Source organism: Microtus oregoni, unplaced genomic scaffold (genome assembly GCF_018167655.1).
Source record: "Microtus oregoni isolate MIOR12 unplaced genomic scaffold, Mior012 000095F_ref0000231, whole genome shotgun sequence".
NCBI lineage: Eukaryota > Metazoa > Chordata > Mammalia > Rodentia > Cricetidae > Microtus > Microtus oregoni.
In genome coordinates this window covers 2,651,802-2,667,479 of record NW_024544708.1, presented here as the reverse complement: position 1 = coordinate 2,667,479, position 15,678 = coordinate 2,651,802, and the positions used below count along the sequence as shown (strand labels likewise).

Genomic DNA, 15,678 nt, shown 5'->3' with positions numbered 1-15,678 from the left:
CCTGGTAAGCACAATTATACCACTACAGCTACATTAGTAGTTTTGCTTATGGGATACTTCCTTAATTGCAGAGCCGGCTGATATGTCTTTCAGTGTCTTGACAGAAGGAGATGGAACACATAGCTCAGATGATGAAGACAGCTTAGTAAAAGAAGGCCTGTCTATAAAATATGTCAGGAGTAATAGAAATATGGCAAGATTCAAGCATACGGAGGCATCCCCATACCTAGATCTGCTGACCAAGTAGGTGGCCGTTGCCAGACAACCGAGACAACAGCACGGAGGGCTATCATCAGGATCACAGCTTCAGGTGGAAGGACAGTCCTCCCAGTTGCATCAAGTAAGCCTGAGGACAACCTTTCCGTTCGCCCCTCTAGATTTCCTCTTGGGTTCTCCTTCGGTTACAGAGGACCTAACCCAGTGGTGCTCCAGCCCCCGGAGAGAGAGACTCTACGTAACATCAGGTCAGCCCATCTGAAGGGTTAATGGAAGCAGCCTGAATAACACATTTTGCTACACGATATGTGTATTCTAGCATCTTTCTAAAGCCTGAAAACTCATGGATGCGGACAAGAGTCGTACTTAATTGTGTTAGCAGCACACACAAACATTTAGAAAAGGGTCCTACATACCGAACTCATTTCTGTTTGTTGTTTTGGTGCTATGAAGGTCTGTGAGTGATCTATAAAAAGTGTCTTGGCTAGCCTGAAAGATAAGAACTACTACCCTAGAGAGTGTGATTTCCTTCACCGGTTCACACACAATCCACCCATTCATCCATCCACCAAGCCTTCTGTCTTAGTTAGGGTGTACTATCATAGCCAAAAGGAAATTGGAAAGGGTAGAGCTTATTTCATTCACAGCTCCATGCAGCAAAGGCTGTGAGGACAGGAACTCAAACGGAGCAGGGAATCCGGAGGCAGGAACTAATGCAGAGGCCATGGAGGGGTGCTGCTCACTGGCTTGCTTCCCCTGGCTTGCTCAGTCTGCTTTCTTATAGAACCCAGAGATAGCACCACCCGCAATGGCTGGCCTCTCCCGTCCACCACCAATTAAGAAAATGCCCCGCAGGCTTGCTTCCAGCCCCGTCTTATGAAGGCATGTTCTTAATTGGGACTCCCTCCTCTCAGATGACTTTAGCTTGTGTCAAATTGGCATAAAAGTATCCAGGACATCTTTCAGGCATGTCTGCTACACGAAACAGGAAGGAGGTTCTGGGGCATAAAAGCAAGAAGTGACGGCGGCCCTTCCGGAAGCTGGCAGTTTAGGAGAAAGCACCAGCTTGCTGGAAAATAGTAATCTGATCTTGAGTTAGCGATGGATTTTCCCCCTCAGAGCTTTCTAGTTCCTCGGGGTTTCACTCTAAGAGCTTCCTGGTTCCATCTGGCCTGGCAGGGGGTGGGGGGGAGGGGGCGGAGAGGAGACCGTGATCCATTAGCAGTCACTCAAGTAGATGCTGGAGCAAAGATGCAGGCACACAGGGCCTGGTCTGGGCAGACTGCTTTAATTACAGGGCAGAATGAAATTATTCCTGTAACAAAAGCAAGAGCAATTTCTAGAAAGTGGCAGGGGGAGTAGGAGGTGGGAAGAGGGCTTTGATTGATGGTCACTAAGAGGTTTCGTTGGGGGCAGGAGAGAGAATTTTTAACAGAGTTTCAGCCAGAAACATGATTGGGGGAAGACTATATTGCACTTTTGGGAATGCTGTGTGTGTGTGCGCGCGCGCGTGCGTGCGTGCGTGTGTGTGTGTGTGTGTGTGTGTGTGTGGTGTGTCTGTGTGGTGTGTGTGTGTGTGTGTGTGTGTGTGTGTGTGTGTGTGTGTTTATAACCCCCCTTAAAAGGCCTCCTGAAAATACCATCCACGGAGCCCATGGCAATCAGGACTAGCTTTCAGACAGTCTGGAAACAGTATCTGTCAGTGTGATCAGGCCTGGGTGGAGGAAAGGGATGTTAAGAATGAGGTAAGGGTCTGGCTGCTGCAGTCTTGAGGGTATAGGAAGGAAGGGCTGTCTTGAATTTTACAGAGGGATTGCCTGGACAGAAGGGAAATCAGGTTTATTGTAACTAGACAAGCAAACAGAGATGCAACCCAATTCTTTAATTTTTGGTTTGGATGCTTAAACGAGAGTGTCATATTTTTCTCCCTTTCTTCCCCAGAGCACCCATTCCAAACCTAGCCTCTCCCCGCCCCCCCCCTCTTGCCTAAGGCATGGTTCCTGTCTCACTTCTGATTGCCAGGCAGGAAATGTTCCTAGCCATGGGATAAGCCTCCCGTTTGAAGGGGCCGAGCAGGAGGTTGAGGAGAGGAAAAGAGAAACAAAGGAAGAAAAACACAAACTTTACTAGAGCAGCTGCCAGGAGAGGCAAGTTTCAGGCAGGTTTCCAGTTTCCTAGAAGCCGGCGCCCGTGGGCGTGGCTCTCCGTGTATGCTAATCCGTCCGCGTTCTCTGTGGGCGTGGCTCTCAGTGTATGCTAATCTTTCACTGTAATCTGTGGGCGTGACCCTCGGTGTATGCTAATCTGTGCGCGGTACTCTGTGGGGCGTGACCCTCAGTGTATGCTAATCTGTCCGCCGTCCTCTGGGCGTGGCTCTCCGTGTATGCTAATCAGTTCACTGTACTTCTGTAGGCGTGGTCCTCAGTGTATGCAAATTTGTCCGCTGTCCTGTGTGGGCGTGGTCCCCGGGCGGACGGGGCCGCCCTAGCCGCGGAGCCGTGGGGCGCTGGACGCTCTGGGCCACTGACCCGCTCCCGGAGCTGGTCCACGCTGGTCCGGGTCTTTGTTCTGGGTCGGCGCGGGGACATGCACGGCTGAGGATGGAGGTGGAAGACTCGGGCGGCGTGGTGCTGACCGCCTACCACTCGCACGCGCGCTCGCAAGCGCAGGGCTCAGAGCCGCGCTGCGCGCCCCGGGCCGCCGCCAGTCACCCGCTCAGCAGGTACGGAGCCGCTCCCCGGGCTGCTCATCCGCCCGGGCGGAGTGGGGGGGAGGGGGGAAGGGGGCGGCAGCGCTTTGACAAGTTTTTGTGGAGTTGATTAACTGAACCTGCTGTTTGTATGGAAATGAGAAATGGCCTGGACAAAAGTCTATGTGTGGCTGACTGAAACTAGCAGGGGGGGGCGGGAAGGGGAGCACGACACACAGGGGATGGAGACTTGCAGTCTTGAAACTTTTATGATGAATTGGACACATGCATCTTTTCTGTGGAAGGCTCTCACTAGGTACTGGAGTATTTTTAAAAGATTCTTAAAACCCAAAGACAAGACCGAGAAAAAGAAAAAAAAAGTTAAACACTGAGATTAACTTTTTGGAACTAAAGTTTCTCTCGAAAAGAAACCTCTGCCATAAAGACGTTCACTTCTAACGTAAATACTCTCCGTTGTGTCAGTACAGTGATGTCATTGTTTGTTGACTGCTGGTGTCGAGTCTATGCAGCAAATGGCAATTCCTGTTTATTTCTTTGGGTGGGAAGAAGTGTGTAACACCCTCACCACGCGCATTTAGTCATCCAGGGAGCTGGATTACGTTGCTCTGACTGTGTCCATCTGTTCCACGAAGGATCAAGGTCAGTTAGAGCCTCACTAACTACACCAGAGATGGGTGAACAAAATATCCCGAATGTGAGACCGTTTGCTCTCTGGCATAGTCAGGGGCAGTACCTTTGCTTATGTTGCCGTCCACTATGAGTACCTCAGCGGATGCTTTATTTATTTTGAAGTCTGCACTTTGGTGTGTCTTGGTTTTCTCTCCTAGTGGCATTTTATAGCACGGTTATTTTCAATGACTTGTTTTTCCTCACGCCTTTATGTTTATGAAATTACTTCTGTTTCCCAATTTAGTTGATTTGATTATATCACAGACAATGCTTTGGAAGGTTTCCATGAGATGAACCAACCACGCTGGCTTAGGGATGACACTGGGCTTAGCTAACAAAGAAATTCTTGTTTCTTCCAAAGAAAGCGTGTTGAGTCGAATCTCATTTTTTTTTTAATGTGGACAGTGAGAAATGGACCAATTTGCTCCAGCAGTAGGAGTCATGCATACCATTTAAAGGCTGCTCGAAGGTACATACTCTCCTTCGTGTGTAGTGTGCGGTTCTTTAAAAACAAAGCAAACCAAAACATCATCTTTGACCATTATGATTTACACTATGAGTGTCTAAAGAGATGTGATTGGATGCAAAAGCGAGGGCCAATTGTGTGCAGTCTTAAATGGCTTGGGTGTCACTGTCTGTTTATAAGCCTTCGCAGCTGTCTGTGGGCACCAGCCAGAGAGCCAAAAGTGACTGGGAGGAAGATGCTTTATTAGCCCAGCATGTGGTCTTGGGGAATGACATTGCATCAAAGTGGGGGAGTCCATCTTTTGCCATAAACCAATCAGGTCCAAATTTGTCATTTGGATGGTTGCCTTGCACCCTAGAGGATCCTCTCTCTGTGTTTCAGTCCTCTGAGGCAGGGGATGGAGGTGTGCACCCCCACTTCTTTCCACTTTCGAACAGCAGAATCTTAGGAGAATAGCTTAACTCCTTGGTCCTCAGTGAAAGCATTGAAAATAGAGGTTCCTATGTTTACCAGCAGCCAGAGGAGACCACATCATTAATCATGGTCTGATAACAGAAATGATCAGTCCCAGTTATTAACCTTTGACTTACTAGCTGCTCATCAATACTTCCTTTCAAGCCAAGAAGCAAGATGGTATTGTTCTACTTGGGAAGAAAGTACTCTCTCTTTCAGGAACACGCTTTACTAAAAATGGCTATGTGTTTGGAGCCCTGGGAAGTCAGGTGATCATGAGCTCTGACCTCCCAAGGATCCTCATTCTCTAGTTCTTGTTAGCATAGATCAAAGCTCATCTTTCTTCCTTCCTCCTCAGGCCTCTACTTCACCTTGTTTATCTGGTTTCAAATCTGGGGTCCTATTTTTCCCACAAAAATATAATATATCTTGTTCATTTAATTCAAATAACAGAGAAGTATCTGGTATATTGTAGTAGCCAACTACGTATTTCTTGAAGATATTAATGGGTTCCGACTAAGATTATAAAATGGCTGAGATAAAACCGCAGCCTCTTTGCACAAACTACATAGTAGCATAGTTCCTATATAGTAACATAGTAACACGCCAGGCATTGAAAACACAAAGATAAATGGGATGTTCTTCCTGCCTGAAGAACGTGGGCAGACCAATGGAATTTTTATCAAAAAAAAAAAAAAATGAAACAATAGAGCTTTTGGAAGTAAAGAAGTGGTAAAACTTCTGAAAGAAGTTTCAGGTATAACTGGATTTCCAACTTCTGTTTAAGAATACAGGGAACTGGGGTCCACTCTGCTGCCTGCCAGCACTGGCTGAGGCTGAGGAATAGTAATGGCTTGGAGCCTCTGTTTGCCACACACTCTTTCTTCTGCAATTTCATTGAAATCATCTGTCTACTTAAATTCCTTTGGGGCCTGCCATCTTCTTATTTAGTTTTGTCAGAGTAACTAACCAGGAAAATGTGCCTGTCAGGCTTAGGGTAAGATTGCCCCAAACCTTGACTGTCACCCGCATGTCGACTCTGTTTTGAGTAGGCTACTTGAAGTACTTGGAGCACTGAACAACTCAAAAGGGACGTGGTGGCAAATGTGGATGATGTCCTTGGCCAAAAGTAGACATTCTCAGGACTTGGTTCCCTACTCATGGTTCCTGATTAGTGGAAAACTAAACGGATCCAAGCAATCTGGTCCCAAACATCAACTGTCATCCAAACATATTAGATCCGTTTAAATATCTGAATTTTATAGCTTCCTCCTCAGAATCTGGAAGAGTTCAGGGAATGGCTTGCTCTTGCCTTTGTCACACTGCCGAGTGGCAGGGTGTGCCAGGATTGAGACACAGAGGCTTCTTTTCAAATGGAAGAAGAGCAACCTTTATTTTGCCCCAAGCTAAAGCCTTTTATACCTCTGCTGCTTCTGTGGAAAACCACTGGCCAGAAAGAACACAAACATCCTTGTCAATTACAGACCACAGGAAGTTCCCCTGTAGGTCAGGGAGAGTGAGGGCAGCTGGATCACAACAGCCTTGTTTGATTGATCGCTTGCAGCTATACAAGGGAGGTAATGAATGAAACCATCTCGAATCTCTGAGATCCATGCACTGGGTGTCTAAAAGACTATCCACTGGGGTTGGTTGGCAATACGTCATCTCCAGGTTTCAGTTTTTTTTTTAAAAAAATCGATATTTAATGTAGATAAACAGTATTGTAATACTTGATATATGGATTATCCTTAGTCTTTTTCTTTCTAAGAAGGTCAGTACGTGAAGTTTAACAGTGTACTGTAAATAAGACATGTTCCTCCTTCTTGGAATTTGCCTGGGGAGTTTAAAATACCACTGTATTTCCTTCTGAGCCCTTCTGTGTTTCTTTTAGAATTCTTTTTTTTTTTTTGTTTTCTATGGTCTCTGTAATCATATTTGTTACAATAGAGCACACTGTGCGAAGTCTTGGTTGTTAATTCTTACAATAATTTCTTCACATACCTTTTGTCTTTTAAGATTTTCTTAGGAGTTTATTTGAAGGCTCTACACTCTTTGCTCTGACTTCTCAGAAGTCATACTCACGTTCATGCCTGTAGCATTGAATCGTAGTCTTTTTATGGGGCTAATCAATGAGATTCTGCAAGTGTTTCTACCTGTGAAAATAAATTGTTAAATCACCTTCAGATCCATGCTTTTTTAGAAAGGTCAGGCTTCTACGCGGAAGCTTGAGAATGTTGACAAATACCCAAAATACTTCCACTTATAAAGTGAGGATTAGTCAGAGATGATGCTAATTGCCTGATTTCTTCCAGGCATTTTCTTGGTTATATGAAATAGAGTTGCAGATATTTGGAGGGGAGAGCCTGATATAAAATGGCCATGATTAATTCTAGGTTGACTTCCTGAGAAATGACAAAAGAGAAAGAAAGAAAGCAGCTCTTCCTCAAAAGCAAATAGAGCCACCATGCAGGTTGCCCATGGGGTTTCCTCTACAGCCCTCCCCCACTTTTCTGAAGACTCTTTGGATCTTAATTAACATCACAACCATTCATTTAATAATGATAACACTTTGATAAAACAGATTTGATGAGGATTAGGAAGTAAATACTTTGAGCAAAACTAAACAGCAACTTTTAGTGACGATCTTTGTTGGGGGATACTTTTCCCGGGTTGAAATTAAGTTTAAAAGGTGTGTATTTTGACATGTCAACATTTGCTAAAATTAAACATTTATGTAGGCCCGTGTAAGCTTATGCCTATACAAAGGCCGCCAAATTCTAAGGGATGATGGGCTCCTTGTTCTGGAAGGTTCAGAAAGAGTGATGGAAGTGGAATTATTTGAAAAGGACGGTTATTTATGGGCCGTTTTTATATTGTGCTTGAAAGCAGAGCCTGTGTCCGTGGTTTCCTGTGTGGACTCCCTGCCGAGCAGAGGGGCCTCCATCTGTAGAGCTGCTGCCAAACATCTGGTCTATTGCCTTTGATCCTATCATTTGGCTAAACATTTGGCCAGTTGCTCTGTCCATTTTTAACCTGCTCAGTTCTCCCTGACCACTAACCCCTAATGTAAGCCCAAACACACAGGAAGTTTGGAGTGATCTAGAAGCACCTTCTCCCCTTAACTTTTAATTTTCAAGATGTACAGTTGCATTTACAGAAAAATTTTCGACAATAACCTTTACCCAGATTCCTTAGATGTTACTGTGTTGCAAAACCAGCATTGCAATGGTCAAAATTGCATAAATTAACCATGGCATACTACAGTTAACTAAACTATAGACTGTGTTTTTATTTTACTAGTTTTCTCGCTGTCATTAATTTTCCTGTTATATAGTTGAATCCAAGATCCCATGGTGGTCCTAAGCAGGCCCCTTGAGGCTCCCCTCAGTTGTGATCATCTGTCTTTTGTGACCCTGGCGCTTGTTGAGAGCTCGTTGGTTATTTTAGAGGAAGCCACTTAAATTGAGTTATTGCAGTGTGTGTTTATGACGTCGGTGAGAGTTTGAGAACGTTCAGTGGAAGTGAGGATGGGCCATCTTGTCAGGTCCATGACACTAGGATGTTATAATGACGTAGATGCTGGTCACCTGGCTAAGATGGCGTTGCTAACTTTCTATACCACAGAGTCACCATTTTCCATTTTGCAATTAATTATTGTCCTCCTGGAAATACTTCATGCATATATCTTTTTCTTCCCCAGCTATCCTGTGCTGATTGTAGCCTCTGTCTATGGATCATGGCAGCAAAATTTATCACTGTGGTGTTTTGATGATGATTTTTGCTATCATTTCATCTCAGTTTGACTTCATTTATATACCATGAAGTAATCAATTCATCATCCTTTCTAACTTTATTACTTTAATGTCCATCACTCCTGCAAAGTGATCCCAATGTAAGTTGTCGCCAGTGGCCTCGTGATGAAATGACTTAGTTGATTTACCTGGCTTGACTTTGTGAAAACCTTGAAGATACATTTCCTATTTTTTTAAAGCTCCTTAATTTTTTTTTTTTTTGGAAGAGAAATTTATTGAAACTTAACAGAAAAAAAAAATCAGAAAGTTGCTACATTAAATGTTCTGTGATTAGATCTCATCTTTTTATTTCTAAGAAGTGTCTTGACATCTGTGTTTTCCTGAGGTGTTACCTGAGTGTCTGCATATGTATATTTTCTAAAAGCCACTTGTTTTATTCATATTTTGGATAAAATCCCAACTAGGCCATAATAAGGTGTTCCAGTGGCCCTACCTAGCAGGACCCCAGGAGGTAGGATGTGGCAGAACATGGGCCCAGGAAGAGAGTGAACCCAGACTCCCTGGGCAAGTCTGAGGAGGGTGCCCTGCATATGTATGCTAACCCATGGAAACATTCCAATGTGCATATAGTCATATTTCTTTCCACACCATCAAACCTTACGCTGTCACTGCTGGAGTAATTGTCACATTCTTATTTCTCAATCAAATGGTCTCTGGATATCAGCTTCAGCTGAGAATAAGAGGAAAGTGTTAGGGACCAAATCAAAAGAGGTGAACAGAATATTATAAACTGAGACTGCACTTTGGTTTCCTTGCCACCCAGACCCAAATAATCACACAAAAACTATGAATTACAACACTGTTTGACCGATGGCTCAGACATATTTCTAGCTAGCTCTTACATCTTAAATTAACCCATTTCTTTTCATATGTGTATCACCATGAGGCTGTGGCCTACCAGTAAGGTTCTGGTGTCTTTCTTCTTTGGCAGCTACATGGCGTCTGCCTGACTCTGCCTTCTTTCTCCCTGCATTCAGTTTAGTTTACCCATCTGCCTATATTCTGCCCTGCCATAGGCCAGAGTAGTTTCTTTATTAACCAACGGTAATAAAACATATTCATAGCATACAGAGGGGAAACCCACATCAGAATATTTCTTAGAAGGAAATTTGGGGACTTTAAGTAGTTGACTCTGTACTCTATATGGAAATTCAAAGTTGGCTACATCATCCCTAATCAGTGTAGAAATGAAACTTTTCTTGATTATTCTAAAAATAAAAAATAAAAAAAAATCCAGCATGAGGCCCAAAGAGCTGGCCCAGAGGGTAAAAGGTGCTTGCTGCCAAGGTTGACGACCTGCATTCCATTCCCAGGAGCCTCACAGGGAGGGAGAGAAAAGACTCCTGCAAGTTGTCCTCTGACCTCATGCAGTGCGACATGAATGTACACATGGGCTTGCATACACACACACACACACACACATTAAAGTAAAATATAAACATAAGTAAGTAAATAGGTGATGTGTGAATCACAATTTAGTGAACTATTAGTAAGATGTGTAAGTTACTAAAGAGTAAGTAACCCATATGTGTATATTGTTTTATTTTTTAATTTTAATAATGATAATAATTATTATTCTTTAAGATGGTGTCTTGCCAACAATGTGGACACTAAGAGAGACTTACATAGATATAATCTACATGGGAAGTAGAAAGTAGAAAAAGACAGATCTGAGTAAATTGGGAGCATGGGGACCTTGGGGGAGGATTGAAGCAGGGAGGGGAGCAGAAAAAAATGTAAAGCTCAATAAATATCAAAAAAAAAAAAAAGATGGTGTCTTGCTCTGCAGCTTTGGCTGGCCTGAACTCCCTGTGTAGCCCAGACTGGTTTTGAATTTGTGATCTTTGCCATTTGCTAGAATTAAATGCATGGACCACCACTCCAGGCTTAAAGTATTATTTATTGTTGTTAATTTTCCAACTTGCTGAAGAGTGAAATTAGACCCACATCTCGCACCCTGCACAATAATCGATTCAGATAGGATTAAAAACCTTAATCCAAACTAGGACCCCTGAACTTGTTACAGGAAAACATAGAGGAAACACATGAGGACCCCCCGCAGCACAGAAAATGGCCGCAAGGATTGATAAGGATGTTATATGCCATTTAAAAGCTTCTGCTTATGAGAAGAAACTATCAACAGAATGAACAGACAGCCTGAAGAGTTGGATCAAACCTTTGCCAGCTCTATCGCAGACATGGGTTAATCTCTAGACTACATAAAGATCCGCAAAAATTAAACAACCAAACTCACAATCAACAAATGGGTCAATGAGCTAATATATTGACAGGTCCTCAGTTAAAAGAAACACAAATGACCAATAACTATTTTAAAGAGTATTTAAGATCCTTAGCTGTCGTGGGGATGAAAACCAAAAGCACTTTGAGAGACCATCTCACTCCCATTCAGTGGCTGGGATCAAGGAGACACAGGATGACGTCCCCTCTGGTGGGAGTGTGAAGAGCTCAGCCACCTGGGAATCTACCTGGAGGCTTCCCCAAAGGCAAAGCATAGAGCCACCCTGCGATGCGTCTCTGTGTTGCTCCTGGGCGTGCACCAAAGGACTCCAGGCCTCACCACAGAGGCACATACACACCCCTGCTATCACTGATTTTATCCCAACAGCAAGGCCATGGACCCAGCCTACAGGGCCGTCAGCAGATACCGAAGGTGTGAGAACATGAATAGCCACAGCGGAATTTGGTTCAGTTGTAAAGAAAAGTGGACTTCCATAACGTTCAGGAAAACGGATAAAGCTAGAAAATACTGCGTTCAGTGCCATAACCCAGGCTCGGAAAGCCAATGGCACGGGTTTCCTCTCATGTGCAGATCCGTGTGTGTGTGTGTGTGTGTGTGTGTGTGTGTGTGTGTGTGTGTGTGTTTGTGGGTGCGTGGGTAGAGGTTAGAAAACTAGAAAGGGGCCCATGAGATGGGAAAAAGGAAAGGGCTTCGGGCGAGGGGGATGAGCAGAATGCTGTGGTATGAAACGGGGAAGGGGAGAGCTGGGGCAGGGAGCTAGTGGAGAGCCCCAGTCAGGGAGAGCTGGGGCAGGGAGGTGTGGAGAGCCCCAGTCAGGGAGAGCTGGGGCAGGGAGCTGTGGAGAGCCCCAGTCAGGGAGAGCTGGGGTAGGGAGAGCTGGGGCAGGGAGAGCTGTGGAGAGCCCCAGTCAGGGAGCTGGGGCAGGGAGAGCTGTGGAGAGCCCCAGTCAGGGAGGGCTGGGGCAGGGAGAGCTGTGGAGAGCCCCAGTCAGGGAGAGCTGGAGCAGGGAGAGCTGTGGAGAGCCCCAGTCAGGGAGAGCTGGAGAATCAACCAAAACCGAGCATCTCTGAGAACACTGCAAGGAAGCCCATTACTTTGTACGCCGGCTAAAAAAGCATAAAGGGAGGTGGCTGGAGCGCATCCTTTGCGTACCGCATGTGTCCTGTCACAAGTCAGTGAATGACTGTCCCAGATAAACTATCTAACAGGTGTCAAGTGCCAGGTTATTCCAGGGCTGGGGAATGCACTCTAATCCTCGTTCAGAGGAACAGCTGGGGTGTCGTGTTACTCTGAAAAACTGACTGGGTCCGTGCACCCTGTGATCCCACTAATGACTGGACAAGGATTGCACACAAACAGCTTGAAGGACGGGAAGGAGGAACTGTGAGCCCGAGATAAAGAAGCTTGGAGGAATTTGTAAGCTGACTTATCCAGGCTGTTTTCATCCTTTCTGGGTTGTGGTGCCAATTGCCTTTTATACAGAAAGTTAAATCTTTCTATCGGCCATGAACTCTGTGGAGAGTGGCAGGGATCTCTTGAAACATCTGTAATGGATGGGGGCGAGAGTTCCTTTGAAGTCGATCCCCACTCATCTATGAGAACCGGCACAGAAAACACTGATGAGCGCACTTCCCTTTAAACAAACACCGGTGTATCCGTGTTCATACCAAGCCACGGGTGCAGTTATGTGGTTTCCTTCATTGTCCTGCTTCTCCTCCTCCTCTTCCTTCTCTACTTCCTCCTTCTCCCCCAACTCCTCTTCAATCAAGGCCTCCTGCCTTGTCCTCACTGACGCTAGGATTGCAGGCTTAGGTCACCATGTGAGAAATCTGACAGATGCTAGAAAAATAGCAAATTAGAAAAGGATGATAATATGCCAGTACAGTGGTGCACGCCTTTAATCCTGGCACTCCGGAGGTAGAGGCAAGGGGATCTCTGTGAGTTCAAGACCACCCTGGTCTACCAAGCAAGTCCAGGCAAGTCAGGGCCACACAGTGAGACCCTCTGTAAACAAGCAAAGGGTAATACAGCAGTAACATAGCCCCCCCCCCACCCCCCTTCACTGCTATGCTTTCAAAGTTCAAACCCTACAGGGTACGCCAAGCTCATACGTTAGTGCATGGCGTTAAAGCTGTATTTCAGTAGCGATAAACGCAAAGGAAAGAGTGTGTTTGCAGTTAGAGAAATAAAGCTAAACTTATTTTCTGGAAGTTTCTTCCTTACCACAGCTCTCACCTGCTGCTCTAATGAGCCGTGGGCAATTAGTCACACGTCAGCCTCTTAGCTTACTGAGCGCGTACTGTGGGGTGAACACTGGACTGAGAGCTTGGCGTGCAAGTCCTGTGACCCAGCAGCTCAGGCACAGGGGAGTCCCTGAAGACCACACACACACAGCAAGGCACTGGGAGCCAGGGCTCCAAAACCTGGCGTCAATGTGTCACTGCAATCCTGTGACACTAATCAGTATATTTGAATAATAATTTGATGACTGATTAGTTGAGAGCAACTTTTAAATGGAAGATGTTATAAATGTTCAGAGTTGGTTTAATCTTTCATCTTACATATATATTATTCTGTGTGTGTGTGTGTGTGTGTGTGTGTGTGTGCGCGCGTGCGTGTTTGAATGAGTGTGGACAATGTATATGGTGCAGGTCCCACAAATGAATGTCAGGTTTCTTACTTGGCGACTTTGCACCTTATATATTGAGGCTATGTTACTTGAATCCTAAACTTGATGATTTGACCAGCTAGCCAGCTTGCTGAGGAATCTTGTACCTCTGTTTCCTGAGCCTTGGAATTATAGGTGGGTTAATACACACAGACACACAGATCCCCCATCAGACCCTCCACCAGGGCTTCCTTTTTTTTTTTTTTTTTTTTGGTTTTTTTGAGACAGGGTTTCTTTGTAGCTTTGGAGCCTGTCCTGGAACTAGCTCTTGTAGACCAGGCTGGCCTCGAACTCACAAAGATCCACCTGCCTCTGCCTCCCAAGTGCTGGGATTAAAGACGTGCGCCACCACCTCCCGGCCCACCAGGGCTTCTTAAGATTTTCCCTCTTACAACCTCTTTTCCTCAAAACTTTTTATGCAACTCTGATATTGATAGATAAAATAGACATACCAATCAAGCATTAACTAATAATGAATCATAAAATTATTTTAAAACAATTTTGGCATATAACTATTACCATTTATTAAAATCAAAAGCAAGTTTGCACACTACTGAGGTGAATTGCTTATTCATTTTTACATAAATAATTGAATTTTGGCTGAATAATTGATACTGCAGGTTACAAAGCATTGTATTTCAGGGTCAAATGAAACTTTGATTTTATAAACTTAATTCTGAGAATATCTCTTTTCATAAATATATAGTAAAAATGGCATAACTATGCTTACACTATTTCAGAATTTGTTAGAAATTTTGTTTAACACAAATTATTTACTAATTTTTAAATGAAATTTAAATGTCTGATTCAGACAGCAATTTTTATTAATTTTTAATTTTTTAAAAACAGAAAAGTTATTTTATATAATGCATCCTGATCATGATTTTCCCTTCACTTGTCCTCCCAGATCACCCCCACTTCCTCATCACCACAACTTCATGTCTTCCTTCTGTCTCTCTTAAGAAAGCAAACAGCTGCTAGGTAGTGGCACATGCCTTTAATCCCAGCACATGAGAGTCAGAGGTAGGTGGATATCTGTGAGTTTGAGGCCAGCCTGGTCTACAGAGCGAGTACCAGGACAGCCAGGACTACACAGAAAAATCCTGTCTTGAAAAACCAAAAAAAAAAAAAAAAAAAAAAGCAAACAAAAAACAGGATAAAACAAAATGAGCAAACTAACAAACAAAAAGAGGAAAAGAGAATTAAGTTTAAAAAAATCTTGAGAAACACATACACACTCAGATATACACATGGACAAACAAAATCCATAAAAACTCAAAATTCATAACCATAATATACAAGCAAAAGATCAGTCAGGTAAAAAAAATGCGCAGATGAAGAAATATAGACAAAAAATTTGCAGAAATACCCTTGAGTTAATTCTGTTTTGACCGCCTCTGCTGGGCATGGGGCCTGCCATGAAGCGTGGTTTGCATGACAGCGAGACTTTGTTTTGAGAGTCATTGTTAGTTGGGATAGCTTCTGGGTTGGGGACAAGAGCTTTGTCTGCTTCCCCGTCTCGTCTAGTTTGGGTCTATGCAAGCGTTATACATCCTGCCACCGTCTCTGTGAGCTCATAAGTATGTCAGTCTTGCTGTGGTCACAAGGCCTTGTTTCCTTGGTGTTTTCCGTCTTGTTTGGCTTCTGCATAGTTCTCCATTGGAGACTGAGTTTCCCACGGTCTCTCACTCTCTGTACATTGCCCAATTTTCGGTCTCTTCTTATTCCCATCTACTATAGGAGAAAGCTTCTTTGATGATGGCCGAGTGAGACACTGATCTATAGGTATATCAGGATGTCATTAGGAGGCATTTTATTGCTGTGCTCCTTTAGCAGAACAGTGATATTGGCCTCCCCACCCTTCCTCAACCATGCCTACCTAGTCTCAGATTCTTAGCCACCTGAGCAGTATCAGGCATGGATTCTATCCCATGGAGTGGGCCTTAAGTCCAAGCAGAGAGTGGTTGGTTACTTCTACAACTTCTGTACCACTATTGCACCAGCAGCATTGTAGATTGAGGGGTTTAGCTTTCTCTGATGGCATACAAAGTATCTTCCAGTACCATGAACACTAGTCATTAGGGGGTGAAGGAACTAGTTAGGTCCCAGCTCGACTTGTCCATATTCAGTGATATATTTAGTTATTTGGTGATTCCATTTAGATTATTTTAACATATATGTATAAACACACACATTTATATACATATTATATATACACATTTATTTTCATATATATGCATATATGAAATACACATATATGATACATACGTATGTGTGATGGAGGAAAGTCATTGGCTAATAAAGGAACTGCCTTGGCCCATTTTATTGGTTAGAGGATAGGTGGGAGGAGTAGACAGAACTGAACGCTGGGAGGAAGAGGAAGTGAGGTCAGAGACTCGACAGCTCTCCTCTTGGGAGCAGACG

The 15,678-nt window shown here is 44.1% G+C and overlaps 1 protein-coding gene across 1 annotated transcript in view; it reads left to right on the top strand.

The window, feature by feature from the left end:
- Window positions 1–2,816: 2,816 nt before the first annotated feature.
- LOC121442791 (rho GTPase-activating protein 28-like) overlaps window positions 2,817–15,678 on the top strand; it is a 174,818-nt gene continuing 161,956 nt past the window's right edge. The window contains exon 1 of the mRNA XM_041644404.1: window positions 2,817–2,938. Coding sequence (XP_041500338.1) covers window positions 2,817–2,938 — 122 coding nt within the window. The remainder of the gene's footprint in view (window positions 2,939–15,678) is intronic.